The sequence below is a fragment of the Temnothorax americanus genome, unplaced genomic scaffold (genome assembly GCF_048541705.1).
Source record: "Temnothorax americanus isolate GAGA-0224 unplaced genomic scaffold, ASM4854170v1 Scaffold47, whole genome shotgun sequence".
In the NCBI taxonomy this organism is placed as follows: domain Eukaryota; kingdom Metazoa; phylum Arthropoda; class Insecta; order Hymenoptera; family Formicidae; genus Temnothorax; species Temnothorax americanus.
This window is the reverse complement of record NW_027509624.1, coordinates 556,325-581,359: the sequence shown is the minus strand read 5'-3', so window position 1 is coordinate 581,359 and position 25,035 is coordinate 556,325. Positions and strand designations below refer to the sequence as shown.

Here is a 25,035-nt window from a genome sequence, read left to right as displayed (position 1 = left end):
ATATGTACTTTTGCATACACACGAAGAGAGAAACATTCACACTGGAAATGGGAGGCGTTAGACGCTGTAAATTTTTGAAATAATTTATTTTGTTAAACTATATAAAGCACATATTCGTAACATATATACTGTAGTGAGAGTGGATAGAGTGAGTGATCGGAGTGACAGAGTGAGTGAGCGAGTCAGTGAGTGAGTCAATGTGGGTCAGTAGACTTCGCTGAGCACTTCCGATAAAAAATATCATCGCTATATACGACCAGTGTGCATTTAACGTCATTAACGATTACATACGATATAATTCTCTCTTCGATACATATGTATACAGTCGTTTCATTACAGGTATATCACTTTGTTGTATATGCCCGCCGTGTCTCGGCCGCCGTTTTATGTATATATTTCCACTGATTTATACGCGTCGCAATAGTATGTATACGCCTATGTATTAAGATACCTACATTGTAAAATCGATAAACGCCTTCGCTGTTGATTAAGACTGAATGTAAAGGGGCTGTACAGCAGCGACGAGACGTGAGAGGTCTGTTAAAATATACCGGCTATCGCGCTCCGCACTTCGTGAGCCCCGTAATGAAATATCGAAGCGTGCGCCCATCGTTAGGGATTCAAGTCTATCTTCTTCTTCTTTTTTTTTATTTATTATTATTCTCGATGCATCGATACGATATTTTAACGGAGCAGTTGACGCCAATTCCATCGACCCGTTGATGCATATATATGCGTTAATTAAATCGATACTGGGGCTATAAAGCCTGCCGATCGATCAGTGGCCCGCCGTTTAATTTTTGTCCGTTCAATTCCTCCTTCGAGTGACTGTAATAAAGCTTTTTTTTTTTTTAATTATTATCTCTTTTGTTTTTTAACCCGTCAACAGGATCGGCTCGTTCGCACGTGGAGAAAAGTCTCGCCCGAGACGGAGAGGTTGGTATTATTACGCTACATCATCAGTCCGATCATTTGTCACGACACTTGTTAACAGCGAGTTAATTAATCTTGTTTGTGCCTGGAATCGAAAGCTTTCTCCCTTGCGAACTCCGCTGGCTTATTGCAACGCGCGACATCATTCGTTTTTCATGTTTTTCTCTTTTTTTTTATCACCGCACTCTCTCGCTCTCGCTCTCTTTCTCTCTTTCTCTCTTTCTCTCTTCCATGTATTGTCCGCTTGGCTTATTTACATACTATATTAGGCTTCGGCTGTACACGCGGATATATACCCATATGTATATTCAATGTACATAGGTACTCAATTCCCATTCGTTCTCGTTTCTCATGAGCGGTAATTTACAATAAACTAGTTTGACGTTTTCGTTTTTGTCGTCACCGTCGTCGTCGTCGTCGTCGTCGTCGTCGTCGTCGTCGTCGTCGTCGCTGTCGCTGTCGCTGTCGCTGTCGCTGTCCTCGTTTGAGTGTCGCATAATTTACTAATACACACGCAATATTCGGCACTCTCGTTTCCCAAGCTTCAAAGCGTACGCATAGCAATCTCTTGTTTTGCAAAGGTCGCGAATACACGCGAGCACACTTAATCGCTCAATCGCAGTCGCGTTCTTATTTGGACTGGAGCGGTTTTTGGCTCGTTTTTGATAGGATTATAAGACTGCTCGAGTTTTGCAATCTAAAGACCATGGATTCGTTTATTACGACGCAATTATTTTCCAAACTAATCGGTTCGATTTATCATTTGCCACTACACGAACTGATTTAGTACGAAATAGATTTTGGAATAGAAATATTCGAGATGAATAAAGAACCAGGTAAATTGACACTTTAACATAATTGTATATTTTACATTGAATTATCTTTTTAAAAATTGCTTAAAAAGCTAATTTTTATACGATTTTATTCTTTTATACGATTACATTTTGTAATTTTTAACATACTTCAATTTTTATAAAATTTACAATTTTATAGACATGTGAATGCATGGTCCTCAGCAAGCGATACTATCGAAATTTGAATTCGAAAGAAGACAAACTCGAATGTATTAATAAAATGCTCTTCAACGTGCAAAAAAAAACGATATGATTTTATGTACTATCAGTTCACCAAGAAAAATTTATTATTTCATGAACAGTAGTGCAATTAAATTCGGATTGAAACTTTATGAGAGAATTCTTGGTGCAATGTAACGCAATATATAAGCGTTGAAATGTAACAAGAGTAACGCTTTAATTATATACCTATACAATCTCGGTAGATAATTAAGTTTAGAATGGAAAATATTATCATACCTGGAATTACCCCGATATTATCATATTTATCGTCCTATGTTGTGACGCAACGCAATCAATATCGACGTATTTGATGATAATCGTGGTTTCGCTGTTATGACAAGTATCGTATTATATATTCGTATTGATTGCGAGCTTTGACATAACCGGCTTCTTTTTTGCAATGAATTTGTTTGACAAAAACGAAGAAACGAAATGTTTGCGAAGATATTCTGAATTAATTGTTTTACACGAAATGCTTGCTGCACACTTATCACCAAATTTTTAAGTGAGATACGTAGATGTCTCTTATTTGTACCCCAAAAACACTTTCATAATTTGAAGTCTAGAAATATAATTATGGGTAATTTATGTTTAAACGAATAAGTAAAGAGATGCGTGAAAATTTAACACAATTTTAAAAATTAGAATATTTGCAATTATTTGTTTTGTAGTACATGTCAAATTCAGTATCCAGATTTTTAGAGCATTTATTGACATTCAAAGTTTAAATGTATTTGTTAAGTATTGAACCAAGTTAGAAAAGAAGGATTAGTAGAAAACAGTTTCACATTAATTACTCGTGTATTAATCATTTACTCACACGCTTCTGTTGTACTACAAAAACAAAACTAGTAAAACAAAGTTTCCTCTATGTTTTCACAAAGTTACTTCCTATGTTTATTTGTAGAAAAAGCTACGCGCAAAATTGTAATAGGATATAATACACTCACATTCAAGAAAACTTTACATGAGTTATAGGATGGTACGAGGAGAAATTAATTTCTCGAACAGGCAATACTAATTGCACCAAAGTATTTATTCTTAGAATAAATAGCAGCGAAGGCACTAAATTATATTAATATCTGTTCATTAATGATTATTACGAAAGTAAAGTTAACATTTTATCAGCGTAGTGCCGTCTAGAAACGAGGACAGTCCCAGAAAGTCTATTCTTTAAATTTTTTTTACAAATTACGAGCGCGTTATCATATTTTGCGATACGCGAGAAAAGTGTTACGTAAATCTTTTTAATTTTACATTTCATTTGATATACGTTTCTTTCGCATTTACCTTCTATTATGCGGTAACGTAAAGTCTTTGCAAAATATTTATCGCAAAGCCGATTTGGCGAACTAACGCTGCAACAACGAACGAACAGATTTTACGCTGATTGAAATCCTAATTATGACACTCGCCAATAACTCATCACGACCGAGAAATCAGAGTAATGTATTCGCAGGCGTTTACGTTAGTCGCGTCGTAATTGCGTGTGGAAATCCTATTGACGAAATATACAAACGTTTGCCTTATTTTCGCCGACTTCAGCATAAAAAGACATCGTTTACTTTTTCCCACTACGTGATTATAGCCTTAGTACTTGTTTCTCTTGAAATTGTTTTCTCCGCTACTTATACGATTTATCGCGATTGACTTCACTGGTAGAACGCGTGTCGCTTTGTAATATTTTATTTGCAATTCATTCTATATATATGTACAAGTCTGTCCGCACGTCCGTGTACATTCAGTAACACGACCATTTAATGCGTTATTCGATAGCGACAGTCGGAAAATAATCTCCAGCGAGAAACACTTCGATATGGAAATTCTAAGAGTCAGATAAGAAATGTGCAGTCGTCGTCGTCGTAGTCGTGCGTTTTGCATATTATTTAGTTCGTGAAGCTTCGTTAAGCATGGACGTATTGCAATGTATGTATGTACACGTACGCGCGGGCATATTTAACATAGATTACATTATCAGTGATTAAATAATAGCATAGAAAATAATTGTTTTCCTCGCCACAAAGCTAGAGTCTTTCAACTATTTTGCCATTGACCTTTGATACTTGATATTGTTTTTTTTACTCTCATTTTTTTATACATACTTTAGTTCTTCAACTAGTTAGTCGCTAGTGTGATACTGTGTGAAATCTCGGAGTATGCATGTACGTGTGTGTTATGTGTGTATATCTGTATGTTGGGCTGCACGTGTATATGCATTCACGCTCGTCATGCTGTATCCGATTGTTATATACGTATGCATGCAGGTGCATGTATAATTTCGTCGGCAGGCAGGACACAATACGTGACGATATGCACTAAAAAAAAAAAGACGTTCTTCTTCAGATAAAAACTAAGAACGCTTTTGAGTAAACGTCATAAAATATATTGCTGCAGAATGTATGATATCTTAAATAGTATGTCATTATTAATAATTTGATTCATCAAGTGGCCGAGTTTCAACAAGTGATACCGATATGAATCGATAATACCGAAACACGAAGTTTGTGTTGTCAGAATTTGAATCTTATATTTGAGTATTGTTTGAGAAATCCTTTTAATCGATCGGCATCGTATTGGCTTAGTATTTGCTTAATCCCACATGCCTGAGAAATTCGTCTAATTACAATCGCGAATATTTACGACGGAACTAATTGAGAAATATTACGTATCGCGCGTATATTTACATATATGCTTGTAATGCTGAAAGGTAAAAATATAATGTACGCACGATTTGAACAAATTATTTCGACCTAATCAGTTGGACATATTGCGAGAAATAGTTTTTTATTATAATTGAAACAACTAATAACCGTGCGTAATCCATTTCAATGTCTTTTCAACATCGCGATTAAGATATAAAGAAAAGATTCGCGAGTAAAATCAATTAGATTTCTTTATATGTTCTGCTCTTTTACATTAAGAATTTTCCATCCTATATTCTTTAGTATCTAACGTTTGCGATTTTTCTTTTTTCATATGACATATGTGTTAAGGCGCGATGACATTTAAAATTAAAATATTTAGAAGGAATTGGATTTTCATACTGACCCTTGTCTGTTTGACTCCTTTTTTTCTACGAGATGAACTCTGGAGTTTAATAACAGATAAGAATAGTAGAATTCAGCTTTTTCTTACGCGAAACGTTATGACGTAGGTAGAAACTAAATGGACGGGTGAAGTTGAGTATTGCCATCGATGGTATGTACATGATTAATGATCGCTCTTTCACTCGCTAGAAGTAATTCAATCTTAATATATTACATTTAATTATATACTCTCACTTTGCACGCTTCATTCCTTACTTATATTTTCGTGCGCTTCTGAGAAGTCTCGCATACACTGTTTTAGAGTGATCGTTCAACTTCTATCGGTTATTTGCTAACGTAATTACACGTATAATATCTATCGCGACCGATCGCGATCACGGTATATCTTATGCGTGCACGCGGTGAATGTAGATACTATTTTCTACTTATGTTTTTTATTTGATGTGCATTGGCTTTTGACTCATTTGCCTATTGTTTGTTTGTGTGTGTCTCGTGTGTTTGTATGTACCGTGTGTTATGCGTATGACATGTGTATACTTATTATAGTTATATACCTTCTCCCCCGTGGTATCTCAATTATACAGTAACATTTTGCTAAGGCATTTGTTATGGCAAGTATATTTTAAAGGTGCCGATGTCTAAATACGCGCGTGAAATACTTCTCGTACACTTTATAAAAGTATAGTCGGCCAGTTAATTCCCTAAATATATATATATATATATATATATATATATATATATATATATATATATATAATATAGCCAGGCTAGGATCGAATCGGTTTTAAAAAGAAACGACGACCCCCCGTTAGAAAAGAAGTGTGACCTCGATTCGAATTTATTTATATATATATAATATATAGGTATGCGGCTTGCACATTCGCGGCCCGCGCTAATTTTTTTTTCCCTAATCGCATGCAGTTCCTCCAATCTAGATTTGTACGCTTAATTATCCCGTTAGTAAAATATATCGAATTGCAAATTGCTACGTAAATCGCAAAACGAGAAGAAGTTATATAGATCTCGAAAAGTACGAGTGTGTGTTCCTTCGGCCATCAGAACGCATACGGCTACTAACTTTCACCCGGTATAAAGAGTGACGTCTAAACGAGGTGCAACTGCATCTCCGAGATGTCGTACGATAGCTTGAGATATTCGTACATACCAAGCGTTATTAGCTGAAGGTCCGATTGATTTCCTCGTTCGAATTAATTAAACGCTTGCTATTAATTATTGCTTACTCACAGCATGAGTTGACCTTAAAATGAAATGCGCACAGCAGCGTAGAATGACATGGTTCGTGTATTTATTATTACTTTGTATTTTTATGGCACATGTTAGATCTTTTGCGAGTAATGGCGTAGCGTCACTGAAAATAATCGTTCGCGATTCGAATTACTATAGAAATTTAAATAGAAATTTCCACGTAAATTCAGGTAAACCTGTTATAAAGTTATTCATTTTGCACGTATTCAACAAAAGAGTCCAACTATTGGATTCTTTCAATATTAATATTTTCAAATAATCGTAGATCTTTAAGGGTACTGTTGCACAAGCTACGCCATTAGCATCGCAAGAGATACCGGCAATGTGCTTCTAGAGAGAACCGCAACATTCGTACTCTGCCATGTATTTCATCCAAATTTTCGTACGATCTATGCAGCTAAATTCCCGCAGAAAATTTTATTTTACAAAACGTCAAGTAAATCTTCGAATCGCTAAAAAAAAAGACGGAAGCGAAGACGCATAGAAAAATTGAAGCATCTCATTGAAATCTCTTTTCCCTCTCATTCTTTGTCCAGTCTCTATAGCAAGCTCTTACTATAACTGATAATCTTTTCTCGCACGGTCCGCTTTCCTTCGCACGCTCGAAAAAACGATCGTAATTACAAACGCAATAACGTGTAATAGAAAAAACGTCGGTAGATTCATACCAGCGCCGCAACAGCGTACATACATATTCATACCATAAGCACGACGTCGGATTCCCGCTCATGGTGTGAACCCTGTAGAAAACTCTTTCGTAGAAAATTGACGCTAGGGTAATGTTTTCTTCATTTAATTTTTTTTTTTTTTTTTTACAAGACGTACTGCGCAGGTTTCTCTAGGCTACTCACGCGGTGTCACGATATTTAGAGAGATTTAGACAGAAGTACGAAAAAAAATCGAAATATAATTTTAAAATATAATTTTGAATGTGAGATTACGCAGCAGATATATATTATCGAAACGGACATATTATAAATTCGATGACAGTGTCGCGACGTTTGGCGAAGGATCATCTGCTGCTCTTCCGATCGCGAAGTTCGGTATGCGGCTATCGATGGCTTTTTTACAAACAAAAGAAAAATTGTGATTTGTAATAGCACCACTACATTCGAGCAACTCTTAGATCTACGTGATTACACACTTCTGTTTAATGCTGTACAAGAATTACCGCACGCGCAAGCTCTGATGTGTGCACATAATTCGTTGTTTCAATCACATTTGATTTTCGAAACGGTTCTAGAAAAAACGGACAATGCGGATAAAAAAAAATGATACGTTCATATTTATCAAAGTCGCCAAAGTATATAACGTTATTCAATTGCAATAATTTTATTCAATATTGAAGATATATTTAATAGTGCAATGTGTAATGTGCAGCACATAACGGAATAATATATGTAAGAATGAAATAATACAAATCGTAATCGTTCCGAGAGTATCGTGTCACCGCGTGCAAGAACTGTTGAGAAACGCTTAACAGCGGATCATCTAATAGCGTTTCATTTAGCTTTGGACAGTCGCATGTTTCTTTGTCGATCGTTCTTACAGTTTTCGATCCTTGAAACCGGAAACGGAAATAGTAAACCTACTTCGAAGAGAAGATAATTTTAGACGGTCGTTCTGTCGTGTTTATTTAGCGCGAGCGAGATTACCGATGGATACTCGAGAGATGTAAATACGTGGAAATTTTGTCCAAGCCTTAAGTCTGCTTTGTGAATTGCAAGATCGGAAGATTCTAAAAAAGAAAAATAATAAATGAGCACGATACGCTATGCCAGTCAAAGCGTTTTTACCGAGCGCGCTGTAAAAACAATTCTCGCATCCAGCGTGTATACTTTCGCGACGTCTTTCAACAGAACGATTGATATGTGAAATTTGAAACAGCCGTTTACGATCTCTTCCTTTTCCTCGCAGCATCCCGTTCTGCATGCTCTATGTAGATCGCAGCTAAATTGACGCACTTTAATCAGCCTCGGACGACAATTGTATCTCTCGCAATCCGGTGCACGCTATTCAGAGTTAGTTCTTTGCAACGAATGTAGACCTGCGTTTCTCTCTATATATATATATCTCTTTTTCTATTTTTTTTGTATCCCGGGCTTCTTACTGTCGATTCGCTGCCGGACACTATGTGCGTCCATTTCCGATTTCCGGATCTATCCCCCTCTCTCCCCTTTCCCCCCTGAGCCAATATTATATTCCGCTGTTCACGCGCGACCTGACCTCTCAATACAAAAACTATATTCACCTCTTTTTTTTTGTTTTTATTTAATAAGTGTCTCACTCTTGTCTGTTAGCGTTTACGGAGTAAGGTTCACACGTCTCAAATAGTCACACGATCTCTCTAATCCTAAAGAGTTGTTCTCCCCTATCTGTTTTTTTTTTGTAGTGCGCTATAGACATGCGTATCTCCATATACGCGCATGTACGTATTACGTACGGTATTATGTACACGTAATATATTGTATGTGTATGTGAGTTGAGTACTAACACAGCACTTCCTTGCCGCAGTTTCTTTTTCTTTTTTTCGTTTTTATCGACATAAGTAGACAGTGGCTAAATAGTGTCTATCAGTTTAGCAGTGGTAGTAAGAGAACAGCTTCTTCCTTTGTTTCTTTTGTATACAATCACTTCGTTCTTTCCCTCGCACTCGTCTCGGAGCATAGTAACAATGTTTTATGTATATGTATATATATTTTTTTTTTATTTATTTATAATATTTATATAGCGCGTACCTTTTAGGCCCGAACCGGCAGATTAATCCTAGACCGTTCGTACAGATTAAACTATAAAAACGTCGATCATGCGGTCTACGACTACTCTACCATTGGAATGTTTTGACCTCTCGTACGCATTCTCTCTCCTTACACTCTCTCGTGGCTATTATATAGTATATATATATATATATATATATATATATATATATATACACACACATATTTAGGATGAGATGTGTGTTGAAGATGTAAATAATGACAAAAAACTATGTCTCTTTTACATGAAAAATAGGTATTTTTTCTTTTTCATTTTCTCTCTCTCCCTCTCGCACGCGTGTGTAAGTGTTCATGTTTACATATGCATATGTATGAAACGCGCGTCTAGACTCTTACGTGAAGATTATATGTATACATGTATTCGCGCGATAACGTGTATATACGCGTCAACTAGAAAAAACGATCGGCTCACTCCTTTCGATCGTGCGCCCGTTAATGGAGTCTCGTCATCATACAAGTAAAAATAACATTCGGGCGTTATTTTTAATAGAGGATGACCGATTTACTTTTCACGCGGAAGGGAGCACCGCAAATCTCGAATCTGAGAGAAAATAAAAGCGAATGGCTGCATTCGATCGCGTGTTTACTAACGTCGAAAGGATGTTTCTTTAATCCTGAAGAGCCCAATACAGATACTAACATACTCTATTTGAAACAAATTTGTTGACTTTATTAATTTTATATGTAAATTGTCGAAAAAAACTATTTAAAAAAAAATAAATTTGATAAAAATATATTTGCTTTGTTATAATCTTATAGAAATTCAGGAGCACATTATGTTGTGAAGTACTACTACAGCTTGCGCTCTTCGGGATTAAGAACAGGAGCACGTTAGGATTTATAATCGTGAACTAAATTAGTACTATAATTATCTTTCGAAAACTTCTTTACGTCGAATCCTCTTCTGCTAGGAGGTATTTGAAATAAAATACTTTGTTTGATTTCGATTAGCGTCTATAAAATACGCAAAGCGAGATCGATCGGTATGGTTCAGTTGGCCTCGAAGATATTGGTAGTTATAAAACGTTGTCTAAACGGAATACAACAGATCAAGCTCCGCGGGGATTGTGATGTATAAACTGTTAGTAAGTATCGGTTTAGTCGGTGTCAAACCATTTCGCACGTAGAGCTGAACATTATAGGGTTATCTTGCAACACGATATTTAACCACTATGCATAATACTTTATTATACATATGTATATCTGTACCTTTTTTTTTGGTAATTTATTTAGTTGCCTAATTATGCGGTAGTGGTGTAGTAATCATTGTAAGTAATAACCGTAACAATAATAATAATTTATTACATAGTATTTATAGCTTCTTTTATAGTACATCGCGTTTTATCTTGTTTTCATCTCATAAAAAGATACTTTGCTCACGTTACGCTTAATATTCATTCATTGACATATAACCACAGTGGCCCGAAGGACTCTCAACAAGTAAACACAGCCTTCAGGCCCTCGTAGCATTTGTAGAACCGGTTAATTCGTATAATCGCATCTCAAACTCTCTCTCTCTCTCTTTTTCTGGATTCGTCCGCGGATTTTCAAATGCGCGACCGTAATTTCCCTCTTACCGATCATATTTCTGTACCAGGACGGTCTATCGAATGTATCCGACATTGAGTCGCAACATGTAATCTTCATTCGGCTTTAGTGCCGTTAATACTGTTGAAATTAATTAAAACGTAGCGAAATAAGGGAGGTTCTATAAAAAAAAAAGCGAGGTTACGAAACGCAAATTTATTTCGCGTCTGAAATCAGAAAAAGAGCCTTCATCGGTAAGATATTTCTAGCTCATCCTACGTGAACCTTTTCTTTTCCTCGTTCTTCTATTTCTTTCCCCCCGCACGGAGTATTATACATTATTCGTTTCACTTATTTACGCGGCTCTAATGCAGTACAAAGCTAAAGATAAATCGCGTCAACTTAATCGGAATAATCTGGTCTTAGGACATACGATCTCTCTATGTTAGTTGTTGCCTTAAAAAAAAAGAGCGTTCTAATTTCTCACGTAGATTATGCTGTTTTTTCTTTTTTCCTAAGGTGCGAAACGTCAACTTGCAAAATCACAGAAAATTACGCATTGTTTACACTGCTGTTACTTAGGATTATGCCTAATTTTTTTCCCCACGATGTGGGACTACATATTCTCTATAAACTTCTAGGCCTGCTCTTCGTCGTTTTTGAGATCTTCATTCTTTGCTGCGTCCATCCATCTTTAATATTGCACTTGAAGAGACACGGCGTAAAATGCAGCTCCATGTTCTCCAACCGTGATAAAGATGTTTCTTTTTTTTTTCTTTACCTTGCGTTCGTGAAAGATTAAAACTTCGCGATTGTATGGAGTGTTTCGTCATTATTTTCTAAATAAAAGAAGTCGAACCAAGTTTGAAAGATAAAGGGACCTAAAATGTAAAAGTTTTTCCTTTATTCTTCAAACCTTTTCTTTTCATCACGGAACTATTTTGCGATACATGTTTTATGTAGATTTTTATATGTCATTATTAGTATTTAAATATTTAATTTTTCGCCGGATCTGTATCACAGTTGGAGCATAGGACTCGATTGTGGCGGTTTTGCGGTCCTGGACGAAAATGCCGTCAGATTAATATAAGAAGGCGCTATAAATCGATTGCTAAAGGACTACTGGCATGGCCGATATCTATGTATAGACCGCTGCTATAGGATCGCCCTAGCACCGAGCACAAAACCACCAGCTGTCCTATCGATAAGAAAAGTTCCATCGTTCGTCCAACATGGAGCCGTTAGTATCTCTGCATATGCTAGTAAAACGAGTGTCGTCATTGATACGAATCTTTGTGGAAAGTGTCGCTCTTGTGAAACATTTTCCGTCCTTCCCTCGTAAGTTCTTGGCTCGCGAAATTGTTCTCAGACTTTGGTCTGGGCAAGAGGCAACCCGGCAGCGTTCTGAGCTCCATACTATGTACCTGAAATGATAAATTTTACAAGATGACTCACGCGCGTCCGTTCATTTTTGTAAAGATATCGGAACACCACGGGACTTGTCTCGTCCAGCCGTTCAGATTAGGGACAAGTTATATACAATTGATAAGATTAAAAAAATATAAGAAAGTATTTCTTTTTTTGGCTGACAAAAGAAGCGCCATAAAAATGCGCGTATTCGTAGCTTAATCGTAGCAGATTTTACAAATTTGTTCGTACACTTACTGATTCCTCACTGGCGCTAGCATGGGCGGCCTGCTCCGCCAGCGCATTTACTACGGCGTTTATCGTTTTTGATTCGCTGCCAAGATCCTCCTCGCGATGAGCCACCAGATTAGGATTCTTCCCGATCTTGTTTAGCCTACAAAGAGATGTGATGATTAAGCGTAGGGAACGTCGCACGGGACATAACCGACTACTATTCACATCAAATTCTAAACCACTTAGCAGCACATTGATTCGTCCGTTTCGTGGCGCTTTATAACACCCGCCGCTTATCATCTGTACTCAACAGTGATTATTATTTGTTTCGATACTACTTGCACTGCTAAAGGTAATCGAGTGAAATAAACTGATAAAAAAAATTAGTTATTTTTGCCACACTGGTCACGGAATTTCGTATTTCGAATATGATATGCGAATAAGTAAAATAAATAATAAAATAGCGAATCTCGATTTTCGTTCAAGTAGGTATTTTTTTTCATCGTAAATATTTTTTGCGAAAATCTTGTATTATTAAGAAAATAATTTACAAGTTTACGATATAATTCTTTATACAATCAAATTTACATGAGAACCGCGTTTTGCGCGGACGTGTGACAAAAATTGTACTTCAAATAATTTATAAAATATGTTATGCCAAATTATAAACAGAACATTTATTATGTAGTGAATGTGTCGAGAGTATAAAACTTTTGTCACGAAGTTAAATTGCAATTGTTATTTATTCAATCGGGTAATATCCGATTTCATGAAGTATGCGCTACTACATCGGATATTTTCCTTCTCATGCATATGAATATAAAACGAATTCCGTTCGTATCTTTGCATGAAAGATATTTCGAACGGATTTTAACCCTCTCAACTCATTATAAATATCGTAAGTTAGTGCGCTTTCATCATAAATTTGTCTCAAATTCTTCCCAACTCTCCAACTGTCTCGCTCAAGAGCACAAGAAAGTCAATAGACGACAATATATCGCTTTTATTCTTTCATTTTTCCTCTAACAAAATTTCATTGACGTATGTGTGTGTACGTGTGTGTAAAACAAGCGTTCGAGTTCTAACAAACACATACGAGAATCGGTATGTTGAGGCGAGAGCGACATGATTTCCACAGGCAGCAAATGACTGATCTCCGTTTTGCCGGACAGTACAAAATGCTCAAATAAAGTTGATGGGAGTGGGAGTGATGATTGACATCTATTAGCACACCAACTCGATAGAACAAACCTAACCAAAGCTTATACCTCTCCGCGGCAACGCTCTCCATCGTTCTGCGCATCAGGGGATACTGGTCCAGCACGGCGTTGAAATGGTCCACCGAGAGGCTGAAGAGATTGCAGTAGGTCTCCGCCCGGACCGACGCCACCCTTCTCGCGTTCGTCAGCAGACAGATTTCGCCGAAGTAAGACCCGTCCGATAACGAGGTCGCGACTTCGCCGTTCGCCATCACGATATCGACTATGCCTTCTTGTATGAAGTACATTTTCGAGCCGATCGTACCCTCCTTAATGATGATATCACCTGCGAATACGTACACGTTCGAATATCACACGAGGTTCTCGAGCGACGCGCGAGAAAATACCTTCTCGTGTCGTGACGCTAAATGAGACGTTTTATGTAGCGCGGATAAAAAAAAAAACGCGTCTATGACAACCGATACCTGGCTGGAAGACTTCGTATCTGAGTTTCGTCACGACATCCGAGACGAAATTCGAATCGGCGTTAGCGAAGAAGGGCACGGACGCCACCAGCGATCTGCAGTTGTAGTTTATCACATCCTGAAATAAATTGTAATCTTTGTAGACACCTGCATTTTCTTTAATCTATAAATATCTAAATATCGTAAATTTTCTCGACGGGTTCTAAAGAGATCGGTATTATGTTGATTATTAATATCGTCAATTAGATTGAAAAAGATTGAGAGATCTCTTGGATTTTCAATCTCGCAGTTACGCTTTTTCAGAAATATTGTACATAAATCATTTTTAATCTTGATCAATTGAAATATTTCATACGGATCCTATCGTACTTCTCTCAATTTTTCCGAGAGCTCTCCAAGAATCAGCTCCTCGTCGAAGAACTTTCCTTGATACCGGTGTTCGAAATACTCCGTGATTCTCTGTCTCATTTCTCTCGGTAGTTTTCGATAGGCCATGTATTCCTCTACTTGTTTCACCTACGGACAAACCGAACGGGAATTAAATTTCGGCGAACTCCGGTCGTTCGTTTTATTGTTTTATATATATATATATATATATATATATATATATATATATATATGACGTGTAATCTCTACCTTCTCGCGGTATTGTCTTCTCGAGGAATCGAGAGATTGAATGAGATTCGTCGCGTGTCCGAGGAAAAGAGCGTAACACGTCGCACCGCTGATCATGCTGAGCATGGTGAGCCACATGTCGGTCAAGGACTGTGGCGGAAACCTACCGTACCCGATACACAGCATGTGCGACATGGCTTTGAAGAGAGCCCACGAGTATTGTTCCAGCCAAAACGAGTCCTGCAAGTAGGCGTCATGTCGTAACACGGAAATGTATTTTCCAAATCGATCGACAATTTCGACACAAAGTGCAGAGCGTTTTCATGGAGCTTGGCTCGATCTTTACTCCTTGAAAATTCGCGTCTTGCCAAATCGCCAAATAACTTCCGCGATCTTTGACTTTTGTCGTCGCGTAGAATTTATTATTACTTTTCTTTTGTACACATTGAAAAGAGACACACTTGTTTATAAACAATTTTAAATAATTATATATTAAGTAATTATAGTAAGTAATTTTTAAAAGAAGAGGAATTAATCGTATGCGTAAGAAGGTAATAAAAGTATGTTGAGCGAATGGGGAGCTTTAGAGGAATCGATTGAACGGATTATTTCTGATATTCATTTATAATGTTTATTAGAATCGTGGGGCGTGCAATGTACTCAAATAATATCGTTGATTACTCACCTGTAACTCGTTAATGGCCACCCATGAATTACTGGGAAATCCTTGAAGCATGGGGACCAGGAATTGCAGGCAGCCACTCCAATGGCCAATTAGGAGCATCATGCAGATCAGGTTAAAAATCCTCATGAACACCGACGCCATATTCAGGAACTGCCAACAACAACGTTAGAGCTTTACTCTCAACCCGGATCGGGCGCGTCGGGATGTTTCTCACACGTTTTGGTTAAAACTTCTCTTGTTTATCCAAAGCTCCGATTGCGTAGTGTACAGCAAGTAAGCGAGTGTTGCACAAAAACGCGGTAGATATGTAATTCGTCGAATACAACTGTTCCATTACTGTTTTTGTTGCTCAGATTTAGGAATACTGAATAAACTACGTGACTCCGTCACTAAGATCCGATCGTCTATCAATAATTTTTTTAACCAACATTTTAGTGCAAATTCTATGAAGAACGAAGTTTGTTTTTAACTCTTTAAGTCATGCCTGCGTTTATAATATAGTAAATTTTGGGGGAAAAGCTTGTTCAAAATCGAGATTCGATCATTGACAAATATTAAGCAAGAATCAATCCTCACGCATTCAGATCTTAGCGCGGATATTATTTAGTTCGAGTGAGTGTGTCACACTTTTCCTAAATTGTCATCGCCGTTCTCATACTCTCGGGACTTTTTTTCTCGTCCGTTAAGAAAAGCATGCTACATTAGAAAATACGCATCACGTGGCACACAAAAGAACAATTCAATGTAACCTAAAACGTTGATAAATAACTGGTTACTCTACGAATGCTCTAACAAAAAAATATCAATCATTTGCAACTGGTTGGGCCAAGATTCTCAAACCGCTTATGCGCCAAATGTTCATGATGTGACGTACGTGAAAAGGAGAGAAAAAAAGAAGAAAATCGACGCTCATCCAATGACGTCGATGTAGTCCGTTCGGTTCCAAACGTGAATTGCAAATTGTTCGGCTTTATCGTGCGCAATAAGTACGATATGGGAATCCGTCCGTACTAAAATAAAAAGCTGGAGAACACGCGGAGACCGTATCGACATGGCTAATTTGTCGAGTTAACCCTTCGAGATTCCGATCCATGTCTTATTTCGATGATTATCCCTCGAGCAGAGAGTTGCATCTTCTCAACAATTAATACGCACGATTACTTCCTCTTTTTCAGGTAATATTGCGCATTGAAGTAAAAAATTAACAGACACAAACTGTGTTCTGATATTTATTGTCAATAGGTACTGAAAAATCTATATTTTACGTCACGTAAACTGTAGATTTTCAGTACTTCCAGTGAATATCCGAACGCAGCCATAATCTCAACAAGCGACTGAAGCGACTCGCAGCTATTTTTAATAAAGTCATTATGCGAACGTAACAAATGACTGCAGACAATGAGTCAAAATTCTAAACTCAAATATATTTTATAATTTATTTTTATATATGTAATTATAAATTTTTATAAAAAATTTTTACGCATAATTAGAAATTATATATAACAGATTAATTTGATTTTATAACGAATAACCAATTAGGATCGGCAAAGAGCGATTGATAAATTACTCGAAGGGTTGAAGTCGGCTAGTCTCAGCGTCCTCCTGTTAGTCGAGAGATAAGGATAGAGTTATCTAAGGATCGTTGAAGGTATCATGAAGTGCGACTCATGTTCATGGGTATGTACATAACGTATGTACATATGTGGCGATGACATATATATCTGCTTCCGCACTCGTATGCGTGCGGCACTCGCAACGAAACGCGACACGCGCGCTGCAATAATGAGTGTCATGCACCGTGTTCTGTTCGGTCTCCGCGTTCGAGAGATCCCGTTCGGATGCCCGGTCGGCGGCGCAAATGAATTTCCAATACGGCGCCGTCGACAGGGCACGTGCGAAGAAAATTCTCCCGAATCCGGCTCCGTTATATGCGGCGACGAACTGAAGTTTCCGAACTTAAACACGCTTGCCCAAATACCCGCAAGTACAGTTCAAACCTTGGAGCCTTCTCTTTTTATCGCCCATCGTATCTATCATCCTCGATATACTTTCGTGCTCTTACAACTCACCAGAAATTTGATACTTTCGCGAACTTGCCTCGCGTTGGTCAGGTGAAAAATTTTTGTCGGTAATTTATTTAAAAAAATCTAAGCGACAGCAAAGCGAGGAGTAGTTGAAGCTGTTTACGAGATCCTTGTCGAGTCTTGGGCAATCGCGGTATATAATGATCTTGAAATCGTACGGCAGTGGGACCTGTCCCCTGTATAACAGTTAGGTAATTATACTCTTGCACTTAAACCGCAGAAGTGACAGAGCCATTGCAGTACCGACAGTAATGACATAATGGCGCACAATAAGCTCAAATAGATGTATCATTTTGTTGAAGATAACTTAGTTCCATGCGTTTTGGAAAAATTCCGTATATTCTCTCTCTTTATTTTATTGCGATAAAATTGTAGGAATTGATAAATGTTCACGAAGTTTATAAGCAAACAATAATTCAAGTCACGTCATTTATAATAATACGCTATTTTAACAATTAAGCTATTTCAAATCTTATCAGAAAATTTTTTTATACCAATAAGATGATATTTATAAATAAAATTCAATTAATTGTATGAAGCTGGCTTGCATAGCTTTATCACTTGTGTGATCACACCGGAAACCTGGTCGTAAAAGAGTCGCCATTTACAGTTATCGTAGACATGGTCGTTAAGATTGCAACAATGTAAAAGGTGCGACGAGAGATGCATCGATGCCCAATCGCCGTAGGATTTCGATGAAGCGCGGATCTCTGGTTATCTAGATGCGGCAAAATATTAGGGATACTGGCTAGTATCTATCGGGTGTCATGATACTCCATGGATGATGATCAATGGTAACTGTTTCTGCGCCTACGGGAAACAAGTAAGAACATGGGAGACTTACGGGCTAAACCACATATAGCTCAATACATTACCTGATGGTCTACAAGTAAAAGTTCGTGTACACACGTGAAATACACGGTACATGCGCACACGCATATACGTATATCGTCGATGCCGCAATGAGCGATGCGACGTATGTGTACGTGCGTGGCGTGGCCTCGTAAATCAACAAGAATAATAATAATAAAAAAAAACAAAGAAAGAGGAAAAGAAGAAAGAAGGAAACACAAGGTAAACGATTCACTGTAACTAAACAACAACCTTCTCTTCTACGAGACAGTCACGCAGGTCCATGATAAAGATGAAAGCTTGATTCTGTTATGTTTCCACGATATGATGAGTGAACAATCAACGATCAATGAGTCAGCGCACTAATTAACGGATGGCGATTGTAAGTGGCAACAAACAAACGCTCTAAAACGACATCGGAAAAAAAGTGAGTACTGCAAACTAAAGGCACAAACAGAGAACAACCGAGACGAGGTATACACGGGGTTCACGGAAGAGAGATGTTTGTCGTGGGGAGAGTGAGAGTTCCTCGCACTTCGGCCGAGACGAATTCGAGTGATTATGAGCATATGAACGTTATATGAGGACGTTATGACGACGAACAAAACGCAGCTGCCAAATCAAACGTTGTTAAGCCTCGCGCAAGCCAAGCAACACGAAGCGAGAAAGCGAAGTGTCTTCGCTCTTCTATCGTGTCTTCGTTTCTCTTTTTTTTTTCTGAATTTGCAAGCACACAGATAGCCAGCGGTATTACACAGACAAAGGTGCACTTTCTCGGCCGAGAAGCAGCGACAGAGCTGGGAAACGGGCAGCGACAGAGCGGACAAGAGCGGTGGGTAAGACGCGCGGCTGGCGAGGGTGGTTACAGGGTGAAAATCGTTTGCAGAGCAGCGGTAAGGGAGGATAAGCGAGCTCTCTACTTTCATACGCATTGCATCCTAATTTGTTATTCCATTAGCGCTCGCGCGTGTAGTCTGTGCGTATCCATTTCCCTCCTGCACTTTTATATCTAAGGTAGCGGATACACCTCGGGTACACATAGTTGATACACAGTGTGCGATTTTTGCAATAAAGCGACAGAGAAGGGACGCCCAATCACGTGCGCTCGTTTTCACAGGATCGTGCACACCGTCTAGCGATCAAAAGCAGTTTCACAAGATAGTGCGTGGAAACAGGCGGTTTGCGGTCGCGGGTCCATCGGGTCACGGGACGCGGAAGGATCGCGGATCGGTGGGAGGAAGGTGGGGTATATACAATACGGAAGGATAGAGGAGACGTAGATGATACAACAAACAGTCAAATAGTAAACGAGAGGAAGTTAGAGTGAGAAGACAGAGAGAGAAAAATACAATATATATGTATATATATATATATAGAGAGAGAGAGAGAGACGGAGAGAGGAAGGGTTTAACACGAGTATACGATTGTTTTGAGTCGGACGCGTCACGCCGGACTTTTGACAACCGATCCCCGTTCGTTCACTTTCACGTCGAATATCGCGCTGTCGGTCGGCGATCGTCGGCAAATCGGGGCCTCTACATATCCGCGGGGTGACGCCGAGCTTGCGCAAGGGCGGCTCGTAATTAACCGAGCCAGGCGTTTCTCTTCGTTATATCTATATTCGTGGGCCTCTAAACTGTCCATATATCACACACATAGTTATGTACATGTACTTTCTCATCGCTAGGCGGGTGCCGATGGTGAATGTATAGAAGCATAGCCTATTGCTGCGGGTATATATATGTAATGTATAATGCGGCGGAAAAAGTAAAAGCTGAATGTTTGTAATAAACCAACGAGCCAATCAGCGTACAGCTCCTCCGTCCAATTAACCTCGTCAGCCCCGCTCCCGGTCCTCGCGCGAGACACCGACAGAACGGCAGTCGGCAGATCGGTTTAAATCAACAATCTGTTCATCCGATTCTCGCGCGATGCTACAAATTATTGCTCTTCGTTACCCTCGGTAAGGAGATTGATTTAGTTGATTCACTGGTCGAACATAATAATTCAGTTTCGAGGCGAAAATTGTGGGATTTACAAATTTTTGAAATATTTCGCGAATATATCTAGTTGAGCTTGCGACACTCGGAAGCCATTTTTTATATAAATTATAGTTTTATTAAAACGCCCGTGATAACGTGAATGATGATCATTTTCCGTCGAAGATCTCGTCCAATAATTATGTTAATTTAAACGTTGACGGTAAGGAGAAGATCGAGAGAGTTGACTTGTTTCTATCGAGTCTCGCGGGAAACCGGATGAGAAATCGCCGAGGCTGATTCGTGGTGCGAATCGCGTGGACGTGAGCTCGCGCGTTTGCCAGGGCGGGTTACCTTAAAAATAAGTTCGCTTTTGCTGAAACCGGACTTCTTTTTAGTCATATCAGAACTTAGGCGCCCCCTCCGCTCAGTGCGTTTTTTTTGTAGGTTCTGCAATATCTAGAAACAAAAGAAAGCGGGACATAGCCAGACGTAGTAAGAAGAGGTTAATAGAAATTCTGCAGAGGTTAATAGAAATTTCACAGAGAGAGGAAGTAGAGATAGTGTCAGAGTGTGAGAAAGAATAGAGGAAACAGAGATAGAATAAAGAAACGGAGTGAAAGTAACAAGTGAGGAGGACACGGGGAGAGAAACGTCGGTATAGTTAGTACAGTAGGCGGTTATATATATATATATACGACCGTTTGCAAGACGGTATGGTGATAGAGTATAGCGAGAAAAGTAAGACGGAAGTAGTATAGGAGATTGTCGGGCGGTTGCACAGGATCGATGTTCTTTTTCTCGTCTCTCGTGGGATCAGAAATTTCCGTGTGCGGTACAGTGGCCACGTTACCCAACGAATGCTGAAAGGCAATCCCCAACCCTAAAGTTTCGTCTTTTCGCTATGATATGCGAAGTATATTCGGATCGCGACGTCCGCCAGCAGATGCGCAAAAGTAGTAATTGATGTCACTGTACATTCTTAACGGTGACACCCATTGAAATCGGGCCGGACCACGTGTGGATCACGTTAGTTTATCCATTTAACGATGAAATAAATTAAGAAAAAAAAAAGTAGAGAAAAACGATATAATATATATTTAGTTTGTACCTCTCATTTTCCATCCTCCCTCCTGAACGCTAGTATACTGGCACATACACAAGCACATAAACAGAGTAAGTAATTACATCAGGTATTATCGGTGTCGGTGCGAATTCTCGCTTCGCCGGCCGGCGAGAGTCGTGGGTCGTGAGTACCAAAACGATCGATCAATCGCATGGACGATGAGAGATCGGTAAAGTGAATGAGTGGGAGAACGCAAGTAAAAGAACGATTTTTGGTGATGTGAGCGAGCGTGTGCACGCGAAAATATAATCGGCTGGAGCACGGCACGATAACGAAAAGTGACAGTCCGATGATCCGTGAATTAGATAATCAACAAGCCATTCGTTAGTATCAAAGCTATCGAATTAGCAGTCGCGCGCCAAGCGTGAAGCCGCAGTTTCTTTTCAAGCTCGGATGAAGCTCGATGAGTTAATTAGCGGATCTGTATTATATGTAGTATCGTGGTGGATTTACAGTTTGAGTAAAAAAAAAAAAAAAAAAACGCGCGATATTAACTTGCAAAGCCATGTAACTTGATCCCGGGCGTGTCTGCAGGTCCATTGAAATAGATCAGCACGCGAACGTAATTGATTTCGCGACACTGTCGATATTATCTTTCATGCAAATTCGACGGCATTGCCTCGATTTAAAATAGCGAAAATTTAATTGAAATATACGTCGAAGAGAATTTGATACTTTTCCACATGGGAGAGGCTGCTCATTTCGTCTTGAACAAACGTTTTAGTAATTTAATCGAATCGAATTAAAAGGACATTAATCGAAGAAAGGCTAAAAAAGATGAAGAAAAGTGAACATTAATATACGCTTGAAGGAACAAAAATCATTTTAAGTGTTGCTGATATATAATAAACATTGCTTTAGCTTCGACTTATGAACTTCATATTGATGAAAGAGAGAGAGAAAGAGAGAGAGAGAGAGAGAGAGAGAGAGACAGAAGAAAGAGAGAAAGAGAGAGAAGGAGAAAGAGAGAGAAAAATCTGCAAATGTGATAACTGTGAAATATAACAATTCTGCTCTTTCCGGGTCAATATGCGCGCATCGTTGCTCTGCTGAAAGAAACAGTCTGTGACGAGATAAACATTTACAAAGGAGAACGCTCCCATCTTTCTGAAAAAATTCCATGCAAAAGTCACGAAAAGGCAGAAGAAACTTGGGAATTATCATCAGAGTTTTCCGTTGAAAGATCACCGTTCGAGGTGAAAGAATAATTGCACTGGTCGCACATCGATAAGATTATAAAACAACACAGACAACACAGGACAAGAATATATGTTCATCAATCGCGATCTCACGACACTCCTTTGTCGCGTTTTTACATCTCTTATGCATATATACCCTTCTGTAATTGTGCGCGACAATAAGAAACGCGCGATTTGCACCGCGCTAACCAAGTGTGCGCCGCGAAAATCACGCGGACGCGACGTACAATCGCGCGTTTCTGCATGACGGTTATGATTTATCGTCTCTTAATGTGCGTACACACGCGAGTACGTTTTAATTTGCCACGCTGAATGCAACCAGCCTCGACCATCATCGCGGCGGTTTGCTACTGTGCGGCTGTTAACTCTAATGTGCGTGCTCACATAAAGGCACTCGTGTTTGTTATCTGATTTAATTACGATGTAAAGGGAAAACTGGGTGTACGTGCCATGGGCAGAAAGCTTTTGCACTCGTTACAAAGAGAGCACTGCGTTTTGCTATTTCTCTCTCTTTTTTTTTAAATTAATTAATTAAATAATAGGAGCGAGCGTAAGGGTGGAACTTTTGAGCGCGTTGTTGATTTATTTGCAGATCGGAGATCTACGCATGTATATGAAGGGGCTGTTTGTCTCGCTAAAATATTTGACATAATCGATAACCCACATTTTAACATTTAATATACGAAATATCGTAGTTTAAAGGAGAACAGAATTAACGCAACGCTAATCATATATAACGAAAAGTTAATGTTAAATAAACGAAGCAGAAAATTTGCGATCGACTTATTATATTTTATTCATTGTTTTTTATTTTCTTTCATTTATTTGAACATGATTTTCTATTTTTATGCATTATCTATTTATTTTTTCATACTGTAGCGTTAAAATTTTTTAATTTTTTACAAAAAGTAAGAGAAACTAAAAATCGGAAACTTTTAAAATTAACTTGTCAACTTAAAACAATATATCAATATAAAACTCTTTCACGCCCCTTTCTCCTTATATCTAAATGTCTTATTACTTTAAAATGGATGACAAGTTTTAGTATACCAAGGTCAGTCATAACTTCGAGTAATCCCCCTTAGATTGACATTAATGACATATTCATTTAAATCTGTTAAATTCAATTGCATGACAAATTTCGTTCGGTGAACAACATTATGCAGTGAAAGAAGAGAAAACAAGAATCGTCTCTTTCAGATCTGCGATTAATCGACTGTTCTCTCCTTATTTCCTGTCTCTCTTCGCGAAAAATGAAATGCACGCATGAGTGACAGTATACATTATGACGTACGTACATATGATATGTATGTACGCACACATATGTGTTCCTGAAAATGTTACGCTCCACTTTCAAGGAATCAACACGTAAGAGAGAAGCATCTCTCTCGTGGAAAATTTTCCTCTCATTGCACAATCGAGACGAGACGAGACGAGACTGCGTCATTGGCGATTCGCCGTGCGATCGCGTATAGAGGAGCAGCAATTCTCAAGACAAGAGCGGAGACGCGAAAGACGCACGCGAAAGAGAGGAAACGTCATATCCGCTATCGTATATCGGGTGCCGAGATGGTTAAAAGATCGCGTATTTCTCTCGTTCTTGTCATGGGAGGGCCAAGGCAAATATTGAACGATCTTCGGCGAAAAAAAAGAATGTCACGCTGGCAAAATATCGTCGGTAATATTATAATATAAACGTGCTCCTGAGAGAAAGAGAGAGAGAGAGAGAGAGAGAGAGAGAGAGAGAAAAAGAGAGAGCAAACGAACAAAAATACGATGATAAACGGATACATACGTGGGCAGAGGAAAGTACCGACGGCGTCTGCGTAATTGTATTCTCCGTCCTGGCGGAAGTAAAATGTCAAAATGAAATAAAAAGAAACGAAATGGGAATCGCTTCCTCCTCGTTAAATCAGGCATATCTAGACAACACGAAACAACAGGCAATCAGAACGGAACGCGAATGAAGGGGGGGAGGAGACGAAATAATCGGTGGGGTTGGGGTGCTCGCTAGAAGTCTATCACGGTGGGAAGGGACGAGGAGGGAGAGAGGAGAGTAAATCGTCGGAGGATAAATAAAACTGGGAACACACACTGAACACGGGCACATCGCCAAGAATTTTGGACAGATATAGGGTTAGTTAACACCTAACACTCACAGGCAGACCTACGGTTAGACCAATCAACTTTCTCGTCTGTAGAGCGGTTCGTGTCGAATACCTTGCAGAAATTCTCCATCAAGTTTACTCTCGTTGTCAAACTTTCTCTCGTATTGTCAAGAATCTTTTTTTTTTTTTTTTTAGACATCTCCTGTTTCATAATCACGCGCCAATTGGTGTGCGGACGCGACGACAAGATCCACGACAAACGAATTCTCGACTCTTCATCGTCACCGTGACCTCATGCGCTACCATTGTCAAAAAATGGTGCATCCGTAAAAAAAAAAAATATATATATATACTATCGGTATACAGTTACATGCACACGTATCTAAATTATGCAGACCGTCACTGAAAGAACGTCGATAATCGCTATTGACTCCAT

The 25,035-nt window shown here is 38.7% G+C and overlaps 1 protein-coding gene across 12 annotated transcripts in view; it reads right to left on the bottom strand.

Annotated features, from left to right (window-relative positions):
* Positions 1 to 69: 69 nt before the first annotated feature.
* Ih (hyperpolarization activated cyclic nucleotide gated potassium channel Ih) overlaps positions 70 to 25,035 on the bottom strand; it is a 141,447-nt gene continuing 116,481 nt past the window's right edge. For 5 of the 12 annotated variants that reach the window (XM_077417057.1, XM_077417060.1, XM_077417061.1 and 2 more), the window contains 8 exons: positions 20,521 to 20,625; positions 15,252 to 15,401; positions 14,588 to 14,806; positions 14,321 to 14,467; positions 13,952 to 14,069; positions 13,524 to 13,812; positions 12,292 to 12,427; positions 70 to 12,050 (listed from right to left, as the gene is read on the bottom strand). In XM_077417057.1, the coding sequence (XP_077273183.1) occupies positions 11,904 to 12,050; positions 12,292 to 12,427; positions 13,524 to 13,812; positions 13,952 to 14,069; positions 14,321 to 14,467; positions 14,588 to 14,806; positions 15,252 to 15,401; positions 20,521 to 20,625 (1,311 nt within the window). In that variant the 3' untranslated portion in view covers positions 70 to 11,903. Of the gene's footprint in view, positions 12,051 to 12,291; positions 12,428 to 13,523; positions 13,813 to 13,951; positions 14,070 to 14,320; positions 14,468 to 14,587; positions 14,807 to 15,251; positions 15,402 to 20,520; positions 20,626 to 25,035 lie in introns of those variants that run through there. The other 7 variants (XM_077417063.1, XM_077417065.1, XM_077417067.1 and 4 more) reach the window with 4 other exon arrangements.